General features: G+C 43.0%; 1 protein-coding gene across 2 annotated transcripts in view; it reads right to left on the bottom strand.

The window, feature by feature from the left end:
* The window catches only part of TRIOBP (TRIO and F-actin binding protein), a 412,380-nt gene that overhangs the window by 161,435 nt on the left and 227,017 nt on the right, over positions 1-23,928 (bottom strand). For both annotated transcript variants that reach the window (XM_075833639.1, XM_075833638.1), the window contains exon 7: positions 1,783-1,872. In XM_075833639.1, coding sequence (XP_075689754.1) covers positions 1,783-1,872 — 90 coding nt within the window. The remainder of the gene's footprint in view (positions 1-1,782; positions 1,873-23,928) is intronic.

Raw genomic sequence — 23,928 nt, forward strand, 5'->3', positions numbered from 1 at the left:
CTTTTTTTTTTTAAAAGGCAGGATGCACAGAAAACAGCAATTCTTGCATTGTTTTTTTATTTTATTTTTTACGGCATTCGCAGAGTTTGTTAAATAATGTATTCATTTTTAGTCTGATGCAGCGCCGTAAAAAAGTTACTGAATCGGAATAAGGGCTGATTCAGACGAACGTGCAGTTTTTGCGCACGCAAAAACCGCTGCGTTTTGCGTGCGCAAAAGGCACTCGACAGTTCCGTGTGCCCTGTTCATATGGATCCGCGGCTGCGTGCTTTTCGCGCAGCCACCATCTTTATGACACTCCGTTTGGATGTTTGTAAACAGAAAAGCACGTGGTGCTTTTCTGTTTACATTCATTCTTTTACTGAAGTGCTTCCGTGGGGCATGCGTGAACATGTCGCGGCGAGTTTTACGCAGCGGACTAACGCTGCGCAAAACTCACGGACTGTCTGCACTGCCCCATAGACTTCTCTAGGTCCGTGCGAAAACCACGTGGCCGGTACGGACGCAAAACACATTCGTCGGAATCCGCCCTAAAGCACATTAGTGGCCGCTGTAAAAACACTAATGGGCTGTCACTAACTGGTTGAAAAATAAAATATTTCCCTCCTGTTTCCGAATCAGACTGGATCAACAGCCAAACAATAATTCTACACATTGTCAGATGTTGAAATGTTTTTTTGTTCTAGGAAATTATCAAGGCCTTTTTTAAAGCCATCTACTTACCCTGCTGTGACCAGCTCCTGCGGTAGACTATTCCATAGATTCACAGTTCTCACAGTGAAGAAGGCTTGTCGCCTCTGCAGGTTGAACATTTTTAATTCCAGACTGAGGGAGTGCCCCCTTGTCATTTGAAGATACAATATTTTTTGTACGGGCCATTTATATACTTATACAAAGTTGATCATGTCCCCCTTTAGTCCTCTCTTTTCAATGCTAAATAAATTTAATCTTTTAAAAATCAAAAAATTATACACACCACACCAAAACAAAAAAACTTGAGGACAATGTTTTAAAAGAATTTTAACACCTAGAGTGGCAGGGTACAGCTAAAGGAGAAAGGGCTTTATCTCCTATTGCACACAGAGGAAGATTATGGCTAGAGAATGCCTTCCAGCCTAAAACAACCCCATCCCCCCACCACCACATTTATTGTAGGACAAGCATAATAATTAATTGTATCGTAGTACAAGCACGGACGACAAAGAATAAAAGGAAGAAAAAAAAAAAGGTTATATAAAGCCTTGACAGCATAGGGAATGAAGATTTAGGACAACTGCCGTAAAATGGTTAGTGGCCAAAATGCAGGTAAAGCTTAGATTAGTCGATACTGCTGACTGGTAATGGGCATTGTATGTTGTTGAAAGGTCACAAATAGCACGAAAATCTCAATTTTCTGTAAACATTTTTTACGGGACGTTTCTAAAATGCGGGTGGAGCTTAGCGGAAGGGGCTGCCATTACACGGCCCTACACATTTACCATAATTCACACCAGAAACTGAGATACATTATGCCCCAACTCATGGCTAATATAGATTCCAATTTCTGGTGCACGGACGGCCAGAGATGAATCTAATTTATTACGGGGCACATTTTACTCCAACTTTCTTTATATTAAGACTGGAATATGAAACGACAGTCTTAATAAATTCCTACCCCTGTCTTCAATTTCTTTTCTTAGGAAAATAGTACATAAAATACTTTCTTTAAAGAAAATTATTTATGGAATTCATTGATACAAGATGAAAATCGAATTCCTGCAGACCATTTATTGTTAAACTTACATGAATCTGGAAGCCATAATTCCTCTGTACAGCAAACTCAGGCACGTCAGTACAAGTTCGGAGATCGATCTCTCCATCTAATTCATCTGCCTAAAGGGAAGTGAAAAATATGTCAAAACCTGCACGGTACCTCCCCACGTTATGGCATTCTTTTTTTAAAAACTTGCTGTGTAACTATAAAAGTCTTGCACACAGCAATAATGCAGATTTCAGATAATTCAGAACATTGTAGTATATTGCAGTAAACTTACACCTGTCTAGCATTAGGAAACTGTTAAAAAAGATAGAAACACGGTCAAACTGAAGAACAAACTCCCCCTTTAGTCTACATTCACACGACAGTTAAAAACGGCCGTTTTCGAGACTCCCGGTTCCGGCGCTGGCGATGCAGGACGAGAGTGACTGAGCTCCCGCTCCCGTCCAGCCTGCTTGCTCGCAATAGTCGCTCCGGCGACGACAATCCGCTGTGAAGCCACCAGCCCTGCACGCAGAAACATACCCGGTGGTGCCTGTATGGACAGGTACCTCCTCAGAAGTGCGCATAAACCAGCCATGGAAGATTCAGCCGCGGCCGTGGACAAGGGAGTTAAGATGGCGGCGCTTCCCGCCACTGCGCCCCTGCTATACACACAGGAAGATGAGCTGCAGCACCCTCAGTCCCAGCTTTCAAGTCCTGCAGAGCACATTGTCTCTTCTCATCCTGCACCCATTGATTATATAGCCCTGGCCCGTGGAGTGGCCAAGCAGATAGCGCCAGACCTGCAAAAGGCACTGGAAAAAACGGTGCAAGATTCCCTGAACCGCGTGCATGCGGATCTAGCACAAGTCACTTCCAGGACTGATGAATTAAAGCAGCGTATGACGTTGCTGGAGGATGAAAATGAGCGCCTGCAATCCAAACTTAAAGTGGTGCTGTCTGCTACTACGCAGTTGGGGGACAAGGTGGAGGATCTGGAAAACCACTCCAGGAGGAGCAACCTACGACTGGTGGGTCTGAGAGAAGCGGTGATCCCTTCTGATTTACAGTGATTATGTGAGAGGACATTGCCAGCAGCGTTAGGTCTTCCACGTCCCTGCCGGGTGGAAAGGGCACACAGGGTGGGGCCGGACCCCAGACATCTCCCAGCAGCAGATGACCATAGTTCGCTTCGTCCCAGACAAGTAATCTTTAAGCTGTTGGATTACAATGATAAGGTGGCACTTATGAAGGCATTCCGCAGCAGATCGCGTCATTTGGAAATAATGGGCATGAAAGTGCTACTTTTCGAGGACTATTCTACGGAGGTCGCAAAACGAAGGCGTTCTTTCAGCAAGATCTGTACCGCGCTGTTCCAAGCGAAAATAAGTTTTAACCTGCAGTACCCAGCCATCTTACGGGTGTTTCAAGAAAACGGGCGGACCAAGATTTTCACCACACCGAAGGAAGCGGAGGACGCACTTACAGAGCTTTGCAGACACAGACCCCAGCACGAGGAGCGTCGCAGTCCAACACAGTCCAAATCGCAAGTCAAGAGAAGCCAAACGGAATCGACTAGATATGGAGCGAACCTGGGCAGAAGCTTTAATGCCCACACCAGGAAGATCCCGGGAGGGTCGATCCGGAAATGGAGGGGACTCTCCGAAGCCGCAGAGGCGAACGCGGGACCGCACCCGATCTACGTCTCCTGATTGACGGGCGAAGCTCTTCTCAACACCATTTTGTCTTATGTGATGATGGTCTTGTGGACGCTGTAGACCAATCCCAGGTTCCGATCAGCTGCAGATAATTTTAAAGTCCCGAGGGCGGCATTTGGCGGTCTTATACGACACCTTGTACTGGTCAGCAGCTGACCTAATGTTATAACGTTATAATGTTAAAATGTATGCATTTTGGTATTTTCCCGCATTTTCATTACAGGAGATTAGAGAGTGAGTTAGGGCAGGCTCGGCGATCTCTCCTTGTGGGTGTGCTCGACCGGGAAGCATACAAGGCCTCCACTACACAAGGGATTAGTTATATCTGCCACAGGTCGCATACTTGGGGAAGGTTAGGTAGGAGATCTGGGAAAAGGAGGCAGGGAAGCCTAGAGGTGAAACAGGATTCATTTTGACATGTGATGATATAATCCAAACGGACTCTAGGATGTTAAACCGATGGTATAAGAATGTATACATTTCTGCACAGACGACAAAGGGTTAATGAGATGGCAAGGGCAGGTGCAGCTTACTCATTGAAGGAGATATATATGCAGGACTGGGGGGGGAGGGGGAGGGAGGGACGTGTTTTGGCACAACAGAAAAAAGTGAAGTCTCTTACGCTAATGGGTATTAAGGGGCTGATAACCCTTGCCGCAGGTGATTTTTCGTTTTTTTTTGGTATTGGCCTGATGGCCTTGATATGGAGTTTAGTTTTGGTTTATAAGCCGGGTTTTGGCTATGTTCTTAATGTTTACGCATGGCTCTTGGAAAAAGATGGATCTGACTCCCCGAATCTATCACGACTTTTAGACATTTTAGCTCATCTTATGCATTGCCCAATAACATGAAAATAATCTCATGGAACGTTAAAGGGTTGAGGTCCCCACAGAAACGGACCAAACTTTTGCGACACATGAAACGATTACACCCAGATGTAGCCTTATTACATGAAACTCACCTTACCGAGCCAGAATTTAAATACTTGCAAAAATTCTGGGTGGGCCAGGTTTTTGGCTCGCTGGCAAGGGAGGGTAAGGCGGGAGTTATAATTTTGGTACATAAAAATTTTGCGTTTACGCTGGTGTCCCAGGAGCGTGATGATGAGGGCCGTTGGCTCCATCTAGTGATGGAACATGCAGGGGAAACTATCAGTATTCATAATGTGTATGGCCCAAATACGGTTAACACAGGTTTTTTTGGTCATTTGGAAACCCAACTCCAGCAGGATCGTACTAGGCTTTTAATTCTAGGGGGAGACCTTAACACTGTAAGGTCCTCCAGGGAAGATAGGAGCGCAGGGATTAGTTCGCAGAGAAATAGGGATAAGATCTTGCCAGACTTTTTAAGACACACTGCCCTAACAGATGCTTGGAGGAGTTTACACCTTGATGCGCGGGAATACACACATTTTTCTCATGTTCATCAGTCATGGTCGCGTATTGATTACTTGCTAGTTAATGACGCATTATCTCGACAATTACGTGAAGCGGCGATTGAGGATCTAGTTATTTCGGACCATGCCCTGGTTACCATTACCTTGGCCGACACAGTAGCTAGAGGAACGGATTTTATTTGGAGGTTCCCCGCCTTTCTGGCAAAGGATGAGGGCTTTATACAGAAGCTTAAGGGGTGGTGGATGGAATTTGATGGGGATAATGCATCGCATCGTTCGGACCCGTCACTGTATTGGCGTACAGCCAAAGTGGTAATACGAGGGAAAATTATGCAATTTATGTCTAATCTTAAACGCAAGACTACCGAAGGGTACAAGGTAGCGAGCGACCGATTACGGTGTGCATACACAGCATTTCTACACTCTCCATCAGCGCCTTTGGGGGAGAAATGGAGGGAAGCTAAGCGGCAATTTGATCAGTGGTTAGACAAAAGAGAAAGTATTTACCGGTCCCAATTTGATGCCGATCTAATGCGTTTCGGCAATAAAGCGGGCAAATTATTAGCGCGACTAGCGAAGGGGAGGTTAGCACAGTCACACATTTCAACACTTAACGACCCCAATGGAAATCCTACATCAGACCCAAAAAAAATTAACACTATATTAAGTAAATACTATCAAGCCCTTTACTCAGACACGCCCATAGACCCCCAAAAAGGTAGGGAATTTTTGGAGAAGGTAAAGCTACCAGGGCTCACTCAGGAGCAGAACGACCACTTGAGCGCAGAGATGACCTCAGAGGAAATCCAGAGTACCATTAAGACCTTATCCAACGGAAAGGCCCCGGGTCCAGATGGATTTACAGGAGAGTTTTTTAAATCTCTGAGAGAAGAAATTAGCCCTACCTTGGTGGCGTACTATAATATTTTACTAAGGACCGGTGCTCTCCCAGCAGAGGCCAAAATAGCGCATATAAAAGGTATTACCCAAGAAGGGGAAGAATCCTCTTGACCCGGGGTCGTACCGTCCTATATCACTGATAGACCATGACCAGAAATTACTCACAAAAGTTTTGGCCAATCGTCTGGCTACGTATCTACCCACATTGGTGGGAAAATCCCAAGTAGGATTTGTAAAGGGCAGGGCAGCAGTGACTAATTTACGCAAAGTGTTGACGGTGCTAGAAACAGTCAGGCACGATCCCCAGCCAGGTACCCGGCCGGCACTTTTAGCGCTAGACGCAGAGAAAGCCTTTGATAACATACAATGGGAATGGCTGGGGATGGTGCTGGACAAAATGAACATCCAGGGAGCCTTCCGAGTCTTCTTGAAGGGTGTCTAGAATAACCCACAGGCACGCGTTCACTCCTCAGGATTCCTGTCGGATCCCTTTCAGTTACATAAAGGAACCCGGCAGGGATGCCCCCTGTCACCCCTGTTATTCAATCTAGCATTGGAACCTATGGCTAGATTCCTGGAGGAATCTGATATGTTCAGAGGTATTCAGGTAGGGTCTCTGGTGGTTAAGTTAGCCCTGTTTGCGGATGACGTTATACTTTTTATGTCAAATCCTCAAGAGCATTTAATGTCGGTTTTTCACTTTTTACAGGAATTTGGGCAATGCTCGGGCTATAAAGTCAACCTAGCTAAAAGCGAACTGCTGGAGTTGGGCAAACCATTGCCTAAGACCTTTTGGCAATCCTTGGGATGTGGGATATCCCCGGTTGAACATTGCATTACTTATCTGGGCATCAAGATAGGGAAGGTGCCAGATACCCTGTATGGCCTAAATTATCCCCCGTTATTGAAAAAAATACAAGCGGAGCTCACCCGATGGGGCCAATTGCCGTTATCCCTCCTGGGGAGATGCCACCTGATTAAGATGGTTAGTTTCCCCAGATTGCTATACCCCTTTCAAACACTCCCTCTCCTATTGAAACATGTGGATGTCTCTAAACTGACTTCCTCATTCACAAAATGTATATGGGCAGGAAAAAGGCCTCGCATTGCACTTACTAAGCTCATGATGGGCAAACAAGAAGGGGGTGTGAACTTCCCGAATATCAGGGGTTATAACGTGGCATGTCTTTTTCGTCATGTAGTAGATTGGCTTCACGAAACGAGCCATTATTCCAACATAGATCTGGAGGGTGAGTATGCCTCACCCTGGAACCTGAAGGCTTTGCTACATTGTAGAGTTGCCTCTCTTCCGTGCCGTCTCAAAACCTCCATTGTATTGAGATATACAGTCCTAGCTTGGAAAGCGGTACGTAAGCACTTTGATGTACCTCACCTGGTATCGAAACATATGCCGTTGAGCAGACACCCGGAGTTTTTGCCGGGAGTAGGCAAGGGAGACGGATTTGCCTCTTGGGGGACGATAGGCATTAATAACGCAGGGGATCTTATGCATATGGAGGAAAGGAGGTGGTTAACCGGGGCGGAAATCACCACTAAACTCAGACCCCTAGAAGGTAGGGTTAATTTCTTACAAATTCTTCAGGTACGAGCATTTTGCACCTCTAGGCTCAGGGATTTGAATAAAGGAAGCCACCTCGCAGATGAGGTCATAGGTCCAACGACAGGGCGTGCGACTATTTCAGGGTTGTATTGAGCACTGGGGGATGTTTTTGTGCGTCCGCAATCAAGGGTTAATTTCAAAGTCTGGGAACGGTGGACCCAAGATCCAGGTATAGGTGAGATCATATTGGGGGGTTGGGAGACGGTACGGAGGAGTGTTATAAACGAGAGCTGGAGGGAAACCTATTTTAAATTGATGCATTCAGCTATTTATGGCTTTAATATTTTGCCTTCACAATCCTTCCCCGACCGCATTACGTGTTGTCCCAAATGCAACACACCCCTGACGAATTTATGGCATGGAGTATGGGGGTGTGTACATACGAAGCGATTTTGGGAGATGGTACACAAATATATTGCGGATCATTGGAAAACGAACCTCCCAATGACACCTCAAGCGCTATTGTTCCATCAGGCGCGGCCACCGGAGGAAGAGGGTGCTCGAGGGGTGAGATCACCTCCCCTGCTGGTGCACACGATTTTGCTGGTGGCCTTGAGATGCCTCCTGAGTAAATGGCTGGAAACAGACACGCCGGGGTTAGAACTGATTGTGTCTCGTCTGAAACAGTTATTAGTTCTTGAGAGGGTGGAGGTGGAAAGACGGAAGGAAACGGGAACAAAGAAGCTATTCGATAAATGGCAAATATTCATAGAATCGCAGTGCACAGCAGCCGAGGTAGTGGAAATTGTTACGCTTTTCAGGCACACAAAGTGGTATTATACGCAGCTCTTGGCAGGCACTTTAGGGGGTTTGCAACTTTGATCTAGTCAGGGGATAAATGATAAGTAGATACTCATTGATGACCTAAGTCGTGTCGGGGATGGGGGAAGTCATGTTTTCGGTCTATATGAAGATCGACACTTATGCCATGTTTGTATGTTATGTTATGTTGAATTTAATTCAACTATAATTCAATGACAGTTGAGTGCTGCGCACTCATGATGCAACCTTTGCGTGAAATGTTTGTAAGAAAATGTGAAAACTGTTAATAAAAATGATGTTTTAAAAATTAAAAAAACGGCCGTTTTCAGAACAATGATGTTCTATGGGTGTATTCACACGGCTGCTTTTTTTTAACGGCCCGTGAATATTGGACGTCAAAAAATAAGACGTCCTATTTCTGGTCGTTTTCACGGCCAGACAGCCCTGATAGAAGTCAATGGATCCGTTTTTCACAGCCATTAATACATGTAACAACCGTTAAAAATGGATCTGTGACATGGGGATTCAAGAGGCAGGGGAACTATTGGTTCTCTTGCTGGCTATCGGTGGCGCTGAATGCACTACACACTCACCGATGCAGTGCCGTCTTCTTCAGATGTGGTCTCTAGTCTCCACGGGTTCTGTGAAGGCGACGCGATGAAATCATCGCGCCGCCTTCACAGAACCCGTGAAGACTACAGACCACACCTGAAGAAGACGGCGTTGCATTGGTTAGTGTGTAGGGCATTCAGCCGGAAGTTTATTAATAAAATGTCGGGTATTGTTGCTAGTATATGGGGCATTGTATATAGTCAAGAGACAGTCCTGGAAAATTATAGGGTGTGTGTTGCTTTACGGGGAGGCTGCGTGGCATGTGACCTTCCTTTGCGTGTTTTCAGGGGGTTGGGACAAAAGAAGCCTGACAAATGAAATTCATCAGTTTTTTTAACGGCCATGAAAAACGGATGTCAAATGGCCATTATAAACGGACAGACGGGCTGGAAATGGATGAAAATTTGCAGACACACGGATGTAAAAAACGGACAGTTGATCCGTTTTTAATAGCCATTTTTTTTCCACTGTCCAGTGAATGTAGCCTTACAGCCACACACACACACACACACGAAGAACTAATAAACAAAGAATTCCTGAGTGTGGTGCATTAAAAAGCTGCAAAACTTGGCCAGGTAAAAAACAGGGGGGGGAAAAAACCACATGTAGGTTTACCACTTTTTGTTTTTACAGAAGAAATTGTGTTTAGAACTGCTTCTATGGATAACCATGTTTCTCCCTATTCAAGTAAATCTCAAAGAAAACGCCAGAAAGAATAGATGGTTAAAGCACTCTGTGATTTCGACCCGCCCCAAAATGTGTGTGTTTTCAAATGTAAAATTAAATTTAACATTTTAAATAGTCTTATTCACAATAAAGTAAAATCTGGATTCTGGAGTTTTTCCCCTCAGTCTTCAAATCCATAGTTTCCTACACTAAATTTCTACATAGCACTACAATCGTAATTTGGAAATGATCTCACCTGGAGGTGCACCAAGATACTGTATATCACCCGTCATCCAACAATCAAAGCATTTAGGAGCATTCATAGAATATAGAAATAACTAAACACAAATCACCATTAGGGTTCATACACACGTCGCGGTTGAGGTGTGGTAAAAACCGCAGAAAAAAATACACATCCGATAACCGCATACGTTTTACTGCGACTTAATGGGTCTTTTTACGTAACCGCGGTAAAAACAGCAACAGGTTCTACCTGCATCAAAAGGTGTGTATGGTCCGTTAGGGCTTAATCATACGAACGGGTGTCAAATTGCCCGTGAAAAACAGCAGTTTTTCACAACTGATATGTAATCTGTGCGGGACCAGTATTCACGGAATCCTCATAGACTTGAGTCTATTCAAAGATCCGGGAAGACAAGCAAAAATAGGACATGTCCTTTGTTTTCACGGGTCATTTAAAATAACGGCCTTGTGAAGAGCCCCATAGAAGCACATCAGTTTTAATGCGGCTGTGTGACAGCCGTTGAAAAAAACGCCGTCAAACGGTCATGTGAATAAGGCTTTAGGTGTTTTTCAAAACGTGCAGGTTTTATTATGCAGTTTTAAAGGAAAGGTGTCATGAATTATTTTATTTTATTAATTTGTGTTTTTATTTAATAAAATTGTATATGTCCTTTATTTTTTCACATGAATTTTTTTTATTAAGGGTATGTTCAAACGGTTAACAAAATACGGAGCGGTTTTCAAGGGAAAACAGCTCCTGATTTTCTACAGTTTTTTAATCAAACTAGCGTTTTTCATGGCGTTTTATACGGCCGTTTTTCTATTGAGTCAAAAAACGGCTCAACAAGTGACATGCACTTTGTTTTTTGAAAATGAGGCGTAAAAAGAATGCTCCGTCAGAACAGAATGCTCTATTTCCCATTGAAATGAGCATATGTTTGTAGGCATTCTGCTTCCAATTTTTCAGCCATTTTTCCGGACGTTGACGGCCAGAAAAACAGCTGAAAATAGGTAGTCTGAACATACCCGAATACTTTTTTCACTTACCTCGGGGCTGCCATGTTATATTTTATCGGTGTATGTGTCTCTTAACGACAAATACGCCGATGGAATACGGCAGCTACAGGGCACGGAACATAACGAACGGGACCCGTTAGTTACATCCTGCGCTTCTGCCGTCTCGCTCTGTACTGAGCATGCGCAGTTCAGAGCAATCCAGCATAGTAGCTGGTTTGTAGGGGGAAAGCCGGCGCCATTTTCGAGAAGACCGGATGCAGGTATGGTGTGTGTGTGTCATGTGTGTGTGTCATGTGTGTGTGTGTGTGTGTGTGTGTGTGTGTGTGTGTGTGTGTGTGTGTGTGGGGGGGGGGGGGAGTGCGCTCGCCGGAGCAGCGGTGCTCGTCGCTGTTCCTTCAAAAGAGCCACTTATCAGCTGTTTTGAAGCATCAGCGGCGGGTATCGCTGCTCCGTTTTTCCTTGATCCTACTGTGAACCGCCATGTAATTACATGTCGATTCACAGTAGAAACAAGGAATGAAGACGCAGCGACATATTACGAACTTTTTCTTTTTTTTGCAGGTTCCACTGGATCGTTTGGACTACGTCGTAGATTCATTGGACTACTTTGATGATCTACTTTTTTTTTTTTACTTTAAATAAAATGGTGAAACAGGGTTGTGTGGGGGAGTTTTTATTTCAATAAAAAAATATTTTCTGTTTTTTTTATACTTTATTACCACCTTAGTAATGGCAGTTGTCTGTTTGACGAAATCCATTACTAAGGCGGGGCTTAATGTTAGCCAGTAAAAAAGGCTAGCACCAACACCCCCATTATTACTCACCGCAACCAGTGTGGGGTGTATCGGGAAAAGCAGATACCAGTCTGTAGTGATGGTCGGGCAATGGGGCGGCCGCAGGCTGGTATTAGGCTGGGAAGGGCCAAAAATACAGGTGTTGTATCTGGCTGGTTATGAAAATGCGGGGGACCCCACAGTCTTTTAAAAAAAATAAAAAATAAAAAAAATATACATTATATATATATATATATATACATACATACATATACACATACACACACACACACACACACACATATACATATATATATATATATAAATGACGAAAACTAAGTGGGGTCCCCCCCATTTTCATGATCAGATAGATACAAAACAGCCGCAACCTAGTATTACCAGGGTGGGAAGGGACACTGTTTTTGGACCTTCCAAGCCTACTAATGCCAGCCTGCGGCTGCCCAAGTGCCCGGCCGCCACTATAGATGGTCGGGTACTGGATCGCACCCTGCTCTTCCAGATATCCCTGGGGGCGGTGGGTATCGGGGTAATAATGAGGGGTTAGTTGCAGCCTTTTTACTGGCTAACGCTAAGGGTATGTTCACACGCAAACGCAAAATACGTCTGAAATTACGGGGCTGTTTTCAGGCGAAAACAGCTCCTGAATTTGACGTAATTGCAAGTACTTGCATTTTTCGCGGCGTTCATTACGGACGTAATTGGAGCTGTTTTTCAATGGAGTCAATGAAAACCGGCTCCAAAAACGTCCAAAGAAGTGACATGCACTTTGACGCGGACGTATTTTTACACAGCGACGCGTAAAATTACACTTCGTCTGAACAGAACATCGTAAAACCCATTGCAAGAAATGGGCAGATGTTTGCAGACGTAATGGAGCAGTCTTTTCAGGCGTAAAACGCCTGAATTACGTCTGAAAATAGGTCGTGTGAACATACCCTCAGGCTACATTCACGAACGTAGCCCACCTCAGACGTGAAAAACTGCCGTTTTCCACATCTGAGGTGGACCCGCGCGGGACGCGTTGTCTCGGATGTCCCACAGACTAGTCTATGGAGGGATGCGTGACACACAGTAAAATAGGACATGTCCTATTTTTCAGGGGAGCGTTCACACGCTCAGTTGAAAGAACAGTCGCCTGAACGGCCCCACTGAAATGCATGGGTCCGTGTGAATGAGCCTTAAGCTGCGCCTTAGTAATGGACGTCGTCAAACAGACAACTGCCATTGCGAAGGTGGTAATAAAGTACTAAAAAACAGAGATAACTTCTTGTTAACAGAGCTTACAGGCACCGATTTTGATGCGGAAATCATGTCGGAATTAGTGCCATAAAACCCACTAAATCTCCCCGCATTGATTTCAATGGGAGTCAGAGGCAGTTTTTTTTCACGGGTGGTTTTTGACCGCTCACAGGGGAAAAATAAATAAATAAAGGGCAGTTTCCTTTCTTGCGGCTTCCGACTCCGACCTCCCATTGAAATATTTTCAGAGGCGTTTTTGCCCATGGTTCTTGCATTAGCTTCAATGGCCGCAGATTAAAACGGCCGAGAAAACAGCGGAAAAAAAGTGCAGGCAGTTTAAAATAGTCTTCAAAATTCCTGAAGGAATTCTGAGGCACATTTTTTTTCTGCCTGCAAAAAAAGTCTGTGTGAACAGGCCCTAAGGGTGTATTCAAATATGCGGCAAAACTGCACCCTCTCCCGTGTGAACGAAAACCACATCAAGTAGCGCATGTGTTTTTACCACAATTTTTTCTATGTGGTTTTCGGCTGCGTGGTGAAAACGTGGCAAAACCGCACTGTTTGAACACACCCTAAGAAAATATTTTTTTATACAAATAAAAACTCCCCCGTACAACCCCATTTTTAAAAAAAACAAAACAAAAAACAGATCGAAGTAGTCCAGCGTATCTATGACATAGTCCAAACGGTCAAGCAGAACCTGCAAAATAAAAAAATAAAGTTAGTAAAATAAAAATCTTCTCACCTACAGCGACTTATATCTTCTCCCTGCACTGCAATATAAACTACAGGCCAATTAAAAATAATTCCCTTAGGGAATGTTAATGTTCACATGACACTCAAAAACAAAACTACCAGTAGATGTGTAAAACACACTAGCATTTCTTGTGAAGTGCCTTTTACAATACAGGTGTGTTTTTTTAAGCATTTTGCATCATTAGGGGTCCTATTGACTATGGGAACATTTGGCAGCCTTTACTTACAAAAAATTGAAAAGACGCTTCTTTTTCCACAACGCGTCTTAAAACGCTCGCATAAAAAATAAATCGCGTTGTATGTACTAACGGCACGCTTTCCCATTGATACAGATGGAAAGCTTAATCAAGCGTGACGCGTTTTTTGATGCGTAAAATACGTCAAAAAACAGTGTCAAATACACGCCGTGTGAACCTGCCAACTGAAAAGTCATTCACCACAGGGTCTTCCCTCTGGACTTTCATCACTCTTAGGCCTCGTTTACACGAGTGTGATATACGTCCGTGCGACACGCGTGCATTTCACGCGTGTCGTACGGACCTTTATAAGTCTATGGGGGCATGCAGACAGTCCGTGAGTTTTGCTCAGCATGAGTCCGCTGAAAAAAACTCGACATGTCCTATATTTGTGCGCTGCTTGCGCATCACGCACCCATTGAAGTCAATGGGTGCGTGAAAATCACGCGCACCGCACGGAAGCACTTCCGTGTGAACAGCGTGATTCGCGCAACAGCTGTCAAACTCTGAATGTAAACAGAAAAGCACCACTTGCTTTTCTGTTTACAAACATCCAAACAGAGTGTCATAATGATGGCGGCTGCGCGAAAATAACGCAGCCGCGCATCATACGCTGATGACACACGGAGCTGTTAAGTGCCTTTTGCGCACGCAAAACGCACACGCTCGTGTAAACCAGGCACCCATTGTAGTCAGTGGTGGGTGAAAATCACGCGCAGCACACGGAAGCACTTCCGTGTGACGCGCGTGATTCGTGCAAGAGCAGTAAAAAGTATGAATGAAAACAGAAAAGCCCCACGTGCTTTTCTGTTTACAAACATACAAACAGAGATTCATAATGATGGCGGCTGCGCGAAAATCACGCAGCATATGGTGATGAAACACGGAGCTGTTAAGTGCCTTTTGCGGGCGCAAAACGCTGCATTTTTGCGTGCGCAAAACGCACACGCTCGTGTAAATCCAGCCTTAGCCTTTTGGTGTGTTCTGCAGCTTCTGCCAGCTGCCATTGTAAAAACACTCCCAAAATGAGAGCTGGACAATGCTTAGCAATTTGAAGACCCCTTTTCCTGGCTTGTAGCCAAAAATAGGGAGGCGGTGAGTCTCCCTCCCACTTTTACAGCAGCTGTAAGTCAGGCTGCTTTGCCCGATTTGCCTTGCTGTAATACTGGGAAGTGCAAAATCTCAAATGGTACTGGGGGGGGGGGGTCGGTTTCATTTGAAAGCTCTTTTCAATACAAAAACGATGCTGCAAACGATTGAGATTTTTTTCGCTGAGATATTTAACGTTAACCCCTTCAGGACTGAGCCTGTTTTGGCCTTCAGGACGAAGCCGATTTTTCAAATCTGAGATGTGTCACTTTATGTGGTAATAACTCCGCAATGCTTTTACCTATCCAAGCGATTCTGAGATTTGTTTTCTCGTGACATATTGTACTTTATGTTAGTGAAAAAATTTGGTCCATAAATTCAATATTTATTTGTGAAAAACATCAAAATTTCGAGAAAATTTGCAAAAATTAAAATTTTTCGAAATTTAAATCTATCTGCTTGGAAGACAGATAGTATTACCACACAAAATACTTACTAGTTTATATTTCCCATATGTCTACTTTTTATTTGCATCATTTTTGGAACATTCTTTTATTTTTCTAGGACGTTACAAGGCTTAGAACTTTAGCAGCAATTTCTCATATTTTCAAGAAAATTTCAAAAGGCCATTTTTTCAGGGACCAGGTCAGTTCTGAAGTTAGTTTGTGGGCCTTATATATTAGAAAGTCCCCATAAATCAAGCCATTTTGAAAAATGCACCCCTCAGAGTATTCAAAACAGCATTCAGAAAGTGTTTTAACCCTTTAGGAATTTCAAAAGAATTAAAGCAAAATACAGGTGAAATTTACAAATTTCATTTTTTTTTGCCAAAATTCATATGTAATCCATTTTTTTCTGTAACACAGAAAGTTTTTCTCAAGAAATGCAACTGAATATTTATTGCCTAGATTCTGCACTTTTTAGAAATATCCCACATGTGGCCGTAGTGTGCCAACGGACTGAAGCACAGGCCTCAGAAGCAAAGGAACACCTAGGGGATTTTGGGGCCTCCTTTTTTTAGAATATATTTTAGGCACCATGTCAGGTTTGAAGAGTTCTTGTGCTGCCGATACAGTAAAAACAGAGAAAAAGTGACCCCATTTTAGAATCTACACGCCTCAAGGAATCTTTCTAGGGGTATAGTTAGCATTTTGACCCCACAGTTGTTTTGCGAAATCTATTTGAATTTGTGTGTAAAGATGAAAATCTACTTTGTTTCTGAAAAAACATAGAAATTTTAAATTTTTACAAGGAATAAAAGAGAAAAAGCACCACTACATTTGTAAAGCAATTTCTCCCGATTACGGCAATACCACATATGTGGTAATACACTGCTGTTTGGACCCACAGCAGGGCTCAGAAGAGAAGGAGCGTCATTTGGATTTTGGAGAACAGATTTTGCAGGAATAGTTTTCAGTGCCATGTCGCGTTTGCAATGCCCTGGAGGGACCAAAACAGTGGAAACCCCCCAAAAGTGACACCATTTTGGAAACTGGACCCCTCAAGGAATTTTTTTCTAGGGGTGTGATCAATTTTTTTAACCCCATAATTTTTTTGCAGAATCTTGTGGATATCTGGCGTGAAAAAGAACATTTAAAATGTTTTCACAACTGCTTCATTCATAGGACAGATTTTTCAGACACAGAGCATGCAAGTGAAGAAAAGCATTATTGGCCCATTTGTACCGAGTTCAGAGATACCCCCAAAGTGGTCCAAATATGTTGTGTGGACACATGGCAGTGCATGGAAGTGAAGGAGAAGCCTTAGGTTTTCAGGACTCAAGTTTTGTATGAGACTGAGCCCCCATAATGATGGGAAACTCTCAGAAATGGCCCCATTTTGATAACTACACCCCTCTAAGAATTTTTCTCGGTGTGCGATCACATTTTTGACCACACATTTTTTTTGCAGAATCTTGTCGAAATCTGGCGTCAAAAAAGCTATTTTCAATTTTTTCACCAATGTTTCATTTGTAAGACAGATTGTTCCGAGCATGCAAGTGAAGAAAAACACCTCAACATTTATTGGCTCATTTGTACCGAGTTCGGAGATACCCCCAAAGTGATCCAAATATGTTGTGTGGACACATGGCAGTGCCTGGAAGTGAAGGAGCAGCCTTAGATTATCAGGGCCCAAGTTTTGCATGATTGGTACAACAGCCCCATTTGATCTTTGAAGAGACCCTGAGCCCCCATAACGATGCAAAACACCCAGAAATTACCCCATTTTGAATACTACACCACTCAAGGAATTTATCTATGGGTGTCATCACTTTTTTGACGTCACAGTTTCTTTGCAGAATCTTGTGGAAATGTGGAGTGGAAAAAGGACATTTTCAAATTTTTTCACAAATGCTTCATTTATAGGACCGATTTTTCAGACACTGATTATGCAAGTGAAAAAAAAAAAAGCACCTCAACACTTATTGGCCCATTTCTTCTGAGTTTAGAAATACCCTCAAATTGGCTCTAATCTGCTGTTGCTGGACGTATGGCAGGGCCAGAAAGTATAAGAACACCACAAGGATTTTGAGGCCTTATTTTACTTGGATGATTTTTGGGCACATGTCATGTTTGCAAAGGCCTAAAAAATTGTGCAGATACTACACGGTATTACAAATCCATCTAGGGGTAGAATGGGAATTTTTAGTTTTGTTATGGGGAATCTTAAATTTTTAAATGGTGAAATGGTTATGGTAAATCAAAGGGACGGTAATTGTAAATGGTCCGCCAGGCATTGAACAGGGGTACACTTGTATACCAGTTGTCTATATACAAGTGGTACCCCTTATTAAACAGTGGGTGCAAAAGGTCCCAGACAATCTTCCCAGTTGTGGTCAGGACAGGTGGACAGTTTGGGGGCTCAATTTGACGGTCCCTTCCCTCGTATATTTTAAACGTGTGAGTGTAGCCCGACTCCGACTCACACAACTTGTAAATTTTTATGCCATACCTGGCACGTTTGTTGGGCAAATACTGCCTGAACTTCACCCTTCCCTTGAAATGCACCAGGGACTCGTCAATGGCAATTTCTCTGCCAGGGGTATAAGATGCTGAAAATTTTTGGGCCAAATGGGAAATAAGGGGGTCTAATTTTGTAGAGTCTATCAAAATTGGGGTCATCCTGGGGGGGGCACTGGGAATTGTCATTGAAATGTAAAAATTTCTGTATTGCCTCAGAATGAGCCCTGGGCATTGTGGTGCGGTACAAGGGGCAGTGGTACAAAATATCGGTGGACCAATAAGACCTCACCGATGGCTTTTTCGTTAGGCCCATATTTAGTACCAATCCCCAGTACTGCAGCATTTCTGCTTTGTCAGTGGGATGCCACCTGTATAGCCTGGCATAAAAACTTTCGGGGTTGACAGCAATAAATTGTTGAGCACATAGATTAGTTTGCTCAACAATATTTTCCACAAGGCTGTCCGAAAAAAAGAGCTGGAAAAACTCAATCTCGGACAGCCCTGCTGTCTGGACTTGGACCCCTGCAGCAGCAGTAAAGTCCGGTACTTGGGGGGTGTAGGAGGTTGGGGGCAACCAATTGGGTTCAGGTGCAGGTGTTACCTGAACACTAACCCTCCTGCGACTGCGAAGGGGTTCCTCTGTGTCGCTTGAGGAGGACAGAGCAAATGCGGACCCAGCATCACTCGCAGTATCTGTGTCCGATGCGAGCATCTCATATGCCTCCTCTGCAGTGAAGGTTTTGCGGGCCATTTTTATTGAATGTATATGTATACAAAAAATATATTTTTTGGTCTTTTTTTTTTTTTTTACGTAAAACACTAAATACTAACGTACACTAATGTTTTTTTATTTTTTATTTTATGACACTAACACTGACTAAACTATACTGACAAACAAAACAATAACTGACAATCACACACTGATTGACGCTAACTGACGGTCTGACGCTGACTGACACGAAATAAATTGACGCAGACTAAGTTGACGCTGACTAAACTACACTGACAAAAAGACGATGACTAACTGACGCTGACTAAACTACACTGACTGATTTTATAAACAGACGGTCTGACACTGACTAACAGACGGACTGACCTAACACGAACGTACACTATTTTTTTTATTTTTTTATGACACTAAAACTAACACTGACTAAACTCCACTGACAAAAAGACGATGACGGACGCTGACTGACAAATGGAACGATCTGACGCTAACAGATGGTCTGAAACTAAGTGACGCTGACACTGATTGACACTGAATAAATTGACGCTAACGCTGACTAACACGGACGCTGACTAACGCGGACGCTCACTAACGCTGACGCTCACTAACGCTGACGCTCACTAACGCTGACGCTCACTGACGCTGACGCTCACTGACGCTCACTGACGCTGACGCTCACTGACGCTGACTGACGCTCACTAACACTGACGCTCACTAACACTGACGCTCACTAACACTGACGCTCACTAACACTGACGCTCACTAACACTGACGCTCACTAACACTGACGCTCACTAACACTGACGCTCACTAACACTGACTAACGCTGACTAACGCTAACTAACGCTAACTAACGCTGACACGGACTAACGAGTTTTATGATATTTTTTTTTTAAAAAGCACAAAAAAAAAGAGCTCCCTTATAGACTGGGAGAGGAAGGGGGGGCGGGAAAATCACAGTTACACACTGTGATCAAGGGGTTAATCGGGATATTATGGGGTTTTCTTTGCTCTTCACACGACGAAGACGCTACAGGCTCTAATCTCCTCGACTTCCTGACTGCAACAGAGGAGATCAGAGCCTGTGATGTATTTCCTTCTTAGAAGTGAGCTCCGATTGGTAAGTCTGCACAGACTTACCAATCAGAGCGATCTACAACAAGGGACAGCTTCAATTGGTCCCTTGTTGTGTGCCCGGACATCAGGGCAGACTGCCTGAGAAGTTAACCGCCGCTGCGGTGTAGTGCCGCGCGGCGGTTAACTTTTAAAGCACGGACGTAACTGCACGCTCGGGTGCGCGAAGTTACTGCTCGCCTGGATGTACAGTTACGCCAAGGTGCGGGAAGGGGTTAAAGAGGCTCTGTCATAACATACTACATAATCTGATCTGTGCTGTAATGTAAATAACAGCAAGTTCTAAACGATTTTAGATTTATGATTAACCCCTTAAGGACGCAGCCACTTTTGGACCAAATGACAGCCTCATTTTTTAAATCTGACATGTGTCACTTTATGTGGTAATAACTCCGGAATGCTTTTACCTATCCAAGCAATTCTGAGAGTGTTTTCTCGTGACATATTGTACTTTATGTTAGTGAAAAAATTTGGCAGATAAATTAAATATTTTTTGTGAAAAAAAACAAAATGAGAAAACTTGCAAAAATTAGCAGTTTTTCGAAATTCAAATGTATCTGCTTGTAAGACCGATAGTTATACCACACAAAATAGTGACTAGTTAACATTTCCCATATGTCTAATTTATGTTTGCATAATTTTTTGAAAATTCCTTTTCTTTTTCTAGGACGTTACAAGGCTTATAAGTTTAGCAGCAATTTCTCATATTTCCAAGAAAATTTCAAAAGGCTTTTTTTTAGGGAACAGTTCAGATCTGAAGTAGCTTTGAGGGCCTTATATATTAGGAAACCCCACAAATCACCCCATTTGAAAAAGAAAGTTTCTTAACCCTTTATGCGTTTCACAGGAATTAAAGTGGAAGGGAATTTCATTTTTTTGCAGAAATTCCATTTTAATCCATTTTTCCTGTAATACTGAAGGTTTTTACAAAAGAAACACAACTGAATATTTATTGCCCTGATTCTGCGGTTTTTAGAAATATCCCACATTTGGTCCTAGTGTGCTACGGGTCTGAAACAAATGCCCCAGAAGCAAAGAAGCACCTAGTGGATTTTTCGGCCTGCCTTTTCTTAAATTATATTTCAGGCACCATGTCAGGTTAGAAGAGGTTTTGTGGTGCAAAAACAAAAAGGAAACCCCCCAAAAGTGACTCCATTTGGGAAACTACACCCCTAGAGGAATTCATCTAGGGATGTAGTGATCATTTTGACCCCACAGGTATTTCATTAGAATTGGGCAGTGAAAAATTACATTATTTTTCAATAAGATGTAGCTTTACCTCAGAATTTTTAATTTTTTCAACAAATAAATGAGGAAAAGCACCTCAACATTTGTAAAGCAACCTCTCCAGAGTACGGAAATACCCCATATGTGGTAATAAACCACTGTATGAATACACATCAGGGCTCAGAATGGAAGGCACGCCATTTAGCTTTTGGAGTACAGATTTTGCTGTATTAATTTCTCTGCACCATGTCGCATTTGTAAAGCTCCTAAGGTACCAGTACAGTGGTAACAACCCAAAAGTGACTCCATTTTGGAAACTACATGCCTAGAGGAATTCAACTAGGGGTGTAGTGAGCATTTTGACCCCCCAGTTGTTGATTTCATTAGAATTGTGCAGTAAAAATAACATTTTTTTCCCAATAAGATGTAGCTTTAGGTCAAAAGGTTTCATTTTCACATCAAATAAAGGAGAAAAAGCACCGTAACATTTGCAGAGCAACTTCTCCAGAGTACAGAAATACCCTATATGTGGTAATAAACAACTGTATGAATACACATCAGGGCTCAGACGGGAAGGAGCGCCATTTGGCTTTTGGAGAGCAGATTTTGCTGGATTGGTTTTTCTGCACCATGTCGCTTTTGCAAAGCCCCTTGGGTACCAGTACAGTGGAAACTCCCCAAATGTGACTCCATTTGGCAAACTACACCCAGTGAGGAATTCATCTAGGGGGTAGTGAGCATTTTGACCCCACAGGTGTCTCATAGATTTTATTAGAAATGGGCAGTGAAAATGAAAAATTACATTATTTTCCAATAACACGTAGCATTGGTTCAAAATGTTTCATTTTCTCAACACTGAAAACATGATTACAGTACGGGACAGTTGTCCTGCAGCGAGGCAGGGACTCCTAGCATCGTACATAACTATGATGCTAGGGGCCCGGCTCCCTGCAGTGTGTTCGGTCCGGGTCTTCCGGCCGAAATACGTTCCGTCCATTACGGACGTAATGTGGTCGTGTGAATCCAGCCTTAATGTGGGGGCATATAGAAGCTGGGCGGAGTACATCAGGGTATATGTAAACTGGGCAGAGTGCAACAGGTCATAATAGGATGATGTAATAATGGGGTGAATGAATAATCCATGGATTGGTGTGGTATGCTTTGAACCAATCCTTTATACACAGGCTGGGTTTATTGGGTATTAAACAAAACCTCTGTGCTCCAGTATTGCCTTATATTTGATTTCTTCACTAGCCCTATAAGCCGCACAAGGCCCTAAAGTTTCCTCATCTCCGCTGCATCTACAGGGTCCGCCTGTGGGGTCCAGCAAATGATGATGTGGGGTATTTAGTGAAATTCTACTGGACCTAAAAAAAAAAAATCAGTCTGGGCCGTCATTTAGTATCATTGCGTTTTGAGAGTCATAACGTGTTATTTTTCCGTTGACGGAGCTGTGTGAGGGCTTGTTTTTTGTGGAACGAGCTGTAATTTTTATTGGTTCCATTTTGGGGTACATGAGATTTTTTTTATCACTATTTATTCCATTTTTTTGGAGATAGGGAAACCAAATAACAGCCATTCTAACACGTTTTTTTTTGTTTGTTTTTTTTACAGTGTTCACCGTGCAGTACAAACAACATGTTAACTTTATTGTGCGGGTCGATATACGATCACAGCGACCCCAAATATATATAGTTTTTTTACGTTTCACTACATTCCCACAATAAAAATACTCTTTTTCTAAAAAAAATCATGTTTTAGAGTCGCCATTTTCTGACAGTCATAACTTTTTTATTTTTTAGTTGATATTGCTGCGGGAGGACTTGTTTTATGCGTGACAAACTGTAGTTTCTATTGGTAACATTTTGCGTTACTTGCAACTTTCTGATCACTTTTTATTACACTTTTTTTTGAGACAAGATGACCAAAAAATAAAATACGGTCATTGTTTTTTTTATTAAAAATGTGACATTTTTATAGATCAGGCCGTTCCGAATGCGGCGATACCTATTATGTAAAGTTTCTTTTTCATGTTTTCATTTTTTTCTAATAATAAAAGGAGTTGATCAGGGAAATAGGGCGATTATTGTTTTTATTAGTGAAAACTTTTATATATTTATTTTTGTTTAACATTTTTTTTACTTTTTCTTTTACACTGACCTGGGGACTTGAAGATCTGGTCTTCTGATCCCCGGTACAATACACTGCACTACTTATGTATTGCAGTGTATTGAAACGGTCATTCATCATCGGACAGTTAGCGCATTAAGTCCTGCCTCGGGCAAGACCTAGTAGACTTCCGTACCGGGGAAACCAGGAAGCATAGACGGCTTCTTGGTTGCCATAGCAACCATCGCCACCCACGATCCCTCCCTCTGTCAACCACTTCAATGCGGCAGACGCCATTGACAGCCACATTGAAGGGGTTAAATGGCTGTGATCGCCGGTAACAGCCATCGCAGCGGGATGTCAACTGTGTATGACAGCTAACAGCCACTGAAACAGCACACACAGCTCCTGTGCGCGCTTTATCTACAGGGCGTGACTGTACGCCCTATTGCAGGAAAGCACTTTGTATCTGGACGTACAGTCACGCCCAAAAGCGGGAAGGGGTTAAGGACGCAGCGTGGTTTGGGCCTGAAGCCTCAGGACCTATTTTTCAAATATGATATATTTCACTTTATGTGGTAATAACTTCAGAATGCTTAAACCGATCCAAGGGATTCTGAGATTGTTTTCTCATGAGACATTGGGCTTTATGTTAGTGGTAAAATTTGGTCGATATATTCAGTGTTTATTTGTGAAAAATTGCTACAGTTAGAGAATTTAGAAAAAAAATAGCATTTTTCTGAATTTAAATGCATCTGCTTGTAAGGGAGATGGTTATACCTCCCAAAATAGTTACTAATTAACATTTCCCATATGTCTACTTTAGGCTGGGTTCACACTGAGTTTTTTGCAGGCGGAAAATATGCCTCAAAATTCCGTTTGGAAGTTGGAGGCAGATTTTCCTCTGCCTGCACGCCGATTTTCGCTGCGTTTTAAGCCCGCGGCGATTGAGCACCGCGGGCATAAAACGCCGCGAAACAC

Source organism: Rhinoderma darwinii, chromosome 7 (assembly GCF_050947455.1).
Source record: "Rhinoderma darwinii isolate aRhiDar2 chromosome 7, aRhiDar2.hap1, whole genome shotgun sequence".
NCBI lineage: Eukaryota > Metazoa > Chordata > Amphibia > Anura > Rhinodermatidae > Rhinoderma > Rhinoderma darwinii.